The sequence below is a fragment of the Triticum aestivum genome, chromosome 3D (assembly GCF_018294505.1).
Source record: "Triticum aestivum cultivar Chinese Spring chromosome 3D, IWGSC CS RefSeq v2.1, whole genome shotgun sequence".
NCBI lineage: Eukaryota > Viridiplantae > Streptophyta > Magnoliopsida > Poales > Poaceae > Triticum > Triticum aestivum.
In genome coordinates, this window is record NC_057802.1 from 515,662,032 (window position 1) to 515,668,501 (window position 6,470).

At 46.6% G+C, this 6,470-nt stretch overlaps 1 protein-coding gene across 3 annotated transcripts; it reads left to right on the forward strand.

Moving 5' to 3' along the window:
* Positions 1-394: 394 nt before the first annotated feature.
* Positions 395-6,058, forward strand: LOC123080118 (protein WVD2-like 7). Of its 3 annotated transcripts, none has more exons than XM_044502999.1 (10): positions 395-763; positions 2,209-2,333; positions 2,517-3,203; positions 3,477-3,986; positions 4,140-4,204; positions 4,297-4,392; positions 4,480-4,558; positions 5,083-5,172; positions 5,318-5,409; positions 5,566-6,058. In XM_044502999.1, the coding sequence occupies exons 2-10, from the start codon at positions 2,262-2,264 to the stop codon at positions 5,588-5,590; spliced, it is 1,716 nt and encodes a 571-aa protein (XP_044358934.1). In that variant the 5' UTR covers positions 395-763; positions 2,209-2,261; the 3' UTR covers positions 5,591-6,058. The 3 variants fall into 3 exon arrangements, with proteins under 3 accessions (XP_044358934.1, XP_044358935.1, XP_044358936.1); XM_044503000.1 differs by having other exon boundaries at positions 407-463; XM_044503001.1 differs by lacking the exon at positions 395-763 and adding an exon at positions 805-1,822.
* Positions 6,059-6,470: the final 412 nt, after the last annotated feature.

Below are 6,470 nucleotides of genomic sequence, written 5' to 3' on the forward strand. Positions count from 1 at the left end.
GAAAAATGCTGCTGCCGATGATGATGGAGGAAAAGCTTTCTGTTCGTCACCATGCCATGCATCCCCATCTCAACTGTGATCCAATAATTTGGAGGAACCCTCTTGCGCTTGGTCTTATCCTCCACCAACCTGCCTTGGCCTACCCTAGCTTGCCCAGCCTCAACCTCTGGATGTTCAACCCAAACTCGCAATCTACTATCCACGCATAACTAAAAAATAAATAAAATATTGTATGTCGATTTCATGAGCGCCGAAGCAGTTTCCACTTTCCACGAGGGGGCGCCGGAGAAGGACAGACGTACCCACACCACGACTAGACTGCCGCATCCGGGCCCACGGTCAGGGACGCGCACAGTACTAGAAGAAGCACCCGCCGCTTCGTTCTCCTCTGTCAAACGAAACGACAGTACACACCCAAGCCAGCCGGTGCGTGCATGTGTAGTTACGCGAGGAATCAATCGAGGTAATTATACCCCCGCGCGCGGCCTAATCAAAGCCCAAATTTAAGAGCCATTGCTGCACGCAACGCAGCACGCCATACCTTGCCTCACCATACCCTGCGTCCTCTGTGTTCTTCTTCTCCTCCTCCTCCTGTGGCACCGCAACCGCAGTGGTAGTGCTACAGTGCTAAGCGGCGTGCGTGCGTGCCTCTCGTGGCCTCCGTCTCGTCTGATCTGAGCCTAACTTGGGGGCGGCGGCGCGGAGGGAGGGGATCCCCGTCGCGTGCAGGGGTTGCTCCGCGGCTCGAGGCGGCAGCCGTCAGGTAATGGAGGAGTTCAGACCTTTTCCGGTAAGGTCTCTGTTGTTGTTCTTGGGCGGGTTTTAGTTGCGAGGGGGACGCCAGTTTTCTTGGTGCCGAATTCTCTGCAATGCCGCGGGGTTCCGCTGGATTCCTTGCTCAAATCCGCCCTGCATGCTGTCTTCATCCATGGATTATCCTTTTCACTTCCTCTGCTTTTGCTTGGCTGGGCGGCGAGTCAAGTGATTCCCTGCATATTTGTTGCTTCTTCCGTTGATTTCCGGCGAGGTTGCGCGCTTCGCATGGTCGTTTCGTTTCTTTCCGTGCGGGTTCTTTTTAGGAGAAGTTGAATTGCACATTTGCAGCTTTTCCAGGGGGGAACGCGCGGTGGTGGTTGGTTCGATCCGGTTCTTGTTCCTCAAAAAGTCCACTCCCCTTTTCAGTTCAGCGCAGCTTTTGCCGCTCTTCTAAAGTGATAATTTTTTTTCTCAGTTCCTCTATCTTTTGGCCTTCTCTTTCCTTTTCCACGGTAAGTTCAATTTTAGTGCTCTTCGTTTTCCCCTCGTGTTATGGTAGTTAGTATAAGTCGATTTGCATTTTGGTGCAAAGTAATTCCCCCTTTTCAACTCGCCAAACGGCAATTATGTTCTTCAACTCTCTTTACTGTTCACATAGACCGAAAATTGCGCGCGGAGCACCGCAGATGTTATTTTCGGGCCTTTTCCCCTTCGCCCCCGTATTTCAAATATCTTTTTCTCTGGCGAAAATTTGCTTAATGGACAGGCCCGAGTTGGCCTTTCTCTGAATTCTCAGAATCACAAGAGATTTCCGTATCTCTCTTTTACTTGACCTCTGCGACTTCACCTTGGTATATGCTTTGGACTGCAACTGGTTTGGGTAGTTGGCATGTGATGTGAGCGAATAATGGCACGAGCTGGGTTGTTGAGAAGAGGAGTAGTGTGCCTCTGCCTCCATATGATTCTGGGTTGAAGAATTCAACTGCAGCTCGGAAGGTGGGAATTTTATTTGTGTGTGGAATCTTGACCCCAAAGGAAAGGATTGGTGTTGGAACATGCGCTAAAGGTGGATGCTTCGAGCATAATTGACCTGCTGAATTAATTTACTACTGCTTGGTTAGCTTCCACTGATGGAAATTCTCCATTCCTTGGATTCTGGCCTCTTTAGAAAGTAACATCACATGTCTTTTCGCCTTCGGCTCGAATAAGTTTGGTTTTGAGTTCTTACTTGAGTTGCAAAATGTTTCTGAACACCTGTTCTTACGTTCTTGTTAGCGGTGTTAGATGAGCGTTGGTGTGTTCTTAATCTTAGTTTGCAATATTTTTCCTTCTAGATAGAAAACGTCCACGTCTAGCAGGCTATATTATTCATATTTTTAGTTGTTAGCATATCGCAGCGTGTTTCAGTTATGTTATATCATGCTTTAATTATAACGAATTTCACTTTTGCAGGGTTTACCAACAAAACTCTACCCAGCTATGATGAATTAGCCTGAAAATAATCGATGGCGACTGAGGTCAATCAGACTTTTTTTGCGTGGTCACAAGGAGAAACAACTGACCTGGGTGTTTCTGAAGTAAGTTTTCGAAGATATTCATACCACGCGTAATTTAAATTATGCATACCATGTGAATCAACCAGAAATGCTGCTTTTATTCTGAATTAGTAGAAAATAATATTCCAGTTCTGTTCCTGGAAAGAGTTGCCGCCAGCTAGTAGATTCACCTGCTTCTCTGTGTTGTTTTCTTACTTTCCTCAGGGAGTTTCTGTATCCCAGACACTCAACCATGGTTCCGTATCCTTCGGAAGATTTGAACTTGAGTCACTATCTTGGGAGAAGTGGTCTGTATTTAGTAATGACAAACGCCATGAAGAGTTTGTTAAGTTCAATGGTTTAGTAGCTCAGAAGAAGGCATATTTTGAAGAGTACTACAAGAAGATCAGGGAACTCAAGGCTTCACAGCAGCAAATTCAGCAAACTGAACTCACCTTGGAATACAGTGGTGATGGAAGTGATTCTAGCCAAACAGAAGATATGCCGGCCGAAGAGCTTGAAACTCCCACAGGATCTGGAACAATTGTCTATGATTATGTGGAAGGAGCTGCACATGAGACCACCTCTGAACAGGGCATGCAATGCTATCATGACCATGAAGACGAGGACTTCCGTAACGAACTTTCTTCATCCAATCTTGTTTCAGAAGCCAGAATTTCACAGCAAACCGATCAGGATGGTAGAAAAAATGCTCTTGGTGATAATTCAGATTCGGCCGATGTTGAAAATGCAGGTTTTGGTCACGACGGTCTTGGAGCAGCTCATGAAAATGCAAGGGCTCCTAGAAGAAATACAGAGAAAGACCCCAGACTTAGATATGCTTCCATGATAATACCAAAATCGGTTAAAACTGTTGCGGGCAGTCCTCTGGACCGGACATCTGTTACTAAGGTAATAACACACCAAGCTTTGGTACATCACCCTCTGAAGTCTGAATCACTGCTGCTTTTATCTTGTCAAGAATTTTGCTGCCGTTTATTATACTACTCGAGCTTATAGACTTATGACATGATGCTTTATTATGGATACTCTCTTTTTAATGCACAGTTTCATACTCACATGACTGATTTAAGCTAGCTGCATGAGCACATATTTTGTGTTTATACGCCCAAGAGCCTGACTGTTTTGGTCAAGTATTAACACATTTTTCCTGAAACATTTCAGACGCCTGGTTCAGTGAAGCCTAACATGATTACAAACCAGAAGACTAAGACGAACAATGTCCGTAGCTCGAGTGTGGCATCACAGAAGATGGCCGGCGCGCCACGGACTCGCAGGATTACAGAAAAAGAAGCACTCGGGGTTACAGGTGTCAAAAGACCTTCCTCAGCTGCCGGGCGCGTCACTTCTATCGGAGAGAAGCATCCCATCACCAGGGCAACTGCTAAGAAGCCTGCTGATGTCTCCACCCCAGGACGCCCTTCCACTGCTGAAAGACGCCCTGTCACCAGAGAGCGTGCACAGAAGCAAGCTGCTGTCGCCACGCCATGCCGGCCTTCCACCTCTGAAAGACGCCCCGTTGACAGAGGAAGTGCAGCAAAGCGTTCTGATGTTGAGGGTACACGTCGGCCCTCTACAGGAGAAAGACCCTCTGTTACCAGGGATAGTGTGAGAACTCCTAGCAAGACAGCGGCATCAAGTGTGGCACATCCAAAGGTTACATCGACCACTGTGGTATGTTCCATCCTCTTGTCTTACCACAATGTTAACATAACTAACATTCATCTGATAACTATAATGTACAGAAATTCATGCGGGTTTTGCGCTTATGTTTTACGTTGGAAGCATAATGGTGTTAGATCTCATATGGCTTGTCACTTCATGCAGAGCACTCTGAAAAGGCCAGCCCCTCTGAATGCTACTACTAAAAGTACCAAGCCAGAGCCAAAAAGGTTTGTCCTGTCATCATGTTGACGCATTCTCTGAAGATTTGGATTTGTCTTGTGGTTTTAATTCAGTTGCTTTTTACTGCCTCGACGAACAGCAATATCAGAGGATCGAAAGATGCTTCAACATTGCAGAGTCACTTAACTAGGCCAGCAAGAATGGACTTGCAAGTGGCTGGCAAACAAAAATCAAGGTGCAAATCTTAATATTGTTACAGGAATGTATTATGATGAAGGCTGGTTTGACCCTATTTTCCTGACAAAAACTTCTCGCTATGTAGCTCGGTAAACCTGCCAGCAAGGAAAATGCTGAGTTCCAGTGTTGGAGAAGCAACTTTTGCTAGGCTGAAAAAGAAAGAGGTAAGCTGCACAAAAGAACGTATAATAGAATCTCTCCTAGATTGTGCATGTTAAGATACACATAGCCTGGCTCAAAACTTGTTCATGATCAATGTTGCTGCATTCTCCCTAAAAGTTTAATGTTATTCCATGATTGAGAACTAGTTATTACAAGTAATTATGTGAGTAACAACTGATACAGCGGGTCCTGTTTGAATTCAGAGGGATAGTTTCTGTCTCCTGCTCATAAACCCTAGTAATCCGGTCCGGAACTTGCTTCCAGTTGGCACATAAAAACAGAGAATATGAATGCATCAGTTCTTTGTAGTACTCACACGGTCACACCTGAACTGTGCATAGTCTAAGCTTCGAGGCAACTAAACGTTATGATTCAAATGGGTTATTATCGTGCTGTTGACTGGCACTTACCACAATCTCTGCAATTATTCCTTCTGGGGATAATTATTACTGAAATGCGGCCATGAAGGTACTGGTCTTAGCAATTAAAATGGACCTGCTAACGATCATGATGATCCTTTGTGTAGGGCATTCCGGCGACAGGGCAATCTCGAGCATCCGCATCGAAGAAAACAACTCCTTTGCAGACAGGAAACACCAAGTCCAGGGCACCAAACGTACGCCATTCTTTCGTCAGCACACTGTCCATAACCATATTGGCACTTCCCCCCACAATCCTGAGATATCCATTTATTCATACTATGATGTGCATCTTTTTACCTGTGGAATCCATGCTGACATTTTATCCACTCGATTTCGCAGCCACCGACACCGCCGCCTCCACCACGTCGTCCGTCGAGAACAACGAGCAAACCAACTGTCAGCGGCTCATCAGTTGGTGGAAGAAAGCCAAAGTAGGCTGCTCATCATGAACACTTTGTTTTTTATCTTGGTGTTATACTCATCATGAACACTGGAAAAGCTACCTTATGTCAACACAAGCTACTCAAACACCATCCTTTTTTACAGTCTAACTCAGGCCATCTCACCCACCCAAATGTCCAATGCAGGGCCTCGACAACACAATGGCATTGATGCAAGGGGAGCATATATTCAAGCTTAGTGGCCTACATAAACGGTGGATCTGGGAAGCGCCGCACCGTCACACGCGCATCTAAAAGCACCGCACGGGCTTTGCGCGCTGTCCGATTTCCTCGTACGATGTTCCTGCGTATCGATCATTTCCATCTGGCACCCTCATCGATCTTCGTTCAGTTACAAGAATATCTTGTGTAGTTCGTACATGTCTCATAAGTCATATATCCACCAGTAGTGAATACGTACGTACTTAGCTTCGTCGTCCAGGGGACTTAGAACAGTGTATACTGTATATACATCAAATAAGATACGTATGTTTTAGATGATGTAAGATAAGATTAGCCTAAAGGTCGTTAAAGTAAGAAACGTGGCATGTCCAGTGAACTTTATGTGTGGTATATACCATTGGTCCTGAAGTCGTATGTAGGCATTTGCCGTGGAAATTGCATGCATTAGTTCATGAGATCTTGAAAAGGGCCACTGGATCATAGGACGTGCTCAGTGTTCTTTTGGTCGCCAAGATCGGTCGTACGTACGAGGTTGGGGGAGGGTGCGATGGTGGTACCCCCTGCCAGTGCGCGCGCCTCGCCAGAGTTGCAAAGGGAAAAGCCCCACGCATCCATCCATCATTACCCTTCGACCACAAGCCTGCGAAACGGGTGATCTTCTCACGTCTTTGGTTGCCTGCATGAGGCCCGGCCTGACTCACGCGGAACGCAAACGGGCCGATTGGTTGCCTGCTTTTACTGTTTGGCCCGCATGGCACGAACCTTAAAGCGCTCCTGGGCCTGGCTCCCTGAGAATGCTTGAATTGGGCCAGGCCCGAGCGGTGCACGTGGGCGGCGGCGGCTGCACGCGCGCGGCCACGCTCGAGAAG

Excerpts from the sequence above, each read along its gene's own strand:
- LOC123080118 (XM_044502999.1), top strand. The coding sequence starts at position 2,262 with ATGGCGACTGAGGTCAATCAGACTTTTTTTGCGTGGTCACAAGGAGAA. Across the intron at positions 2,334-2,516 it reads CTGACCTGGGTGTTTCTGAA|GGAGTTTCTGTATCCCAGAC; the intron begins GTAAGTTTTCGA and ends TACTTTCCTCAG. Across the intron at positions 3,204-3,476 it reads ACCGGACATCTGTTACTAAG|ACGCCTGGTTCAGTGAAGCC; the intron begins GTAATAACACAC and ends GAAACATTTCAG.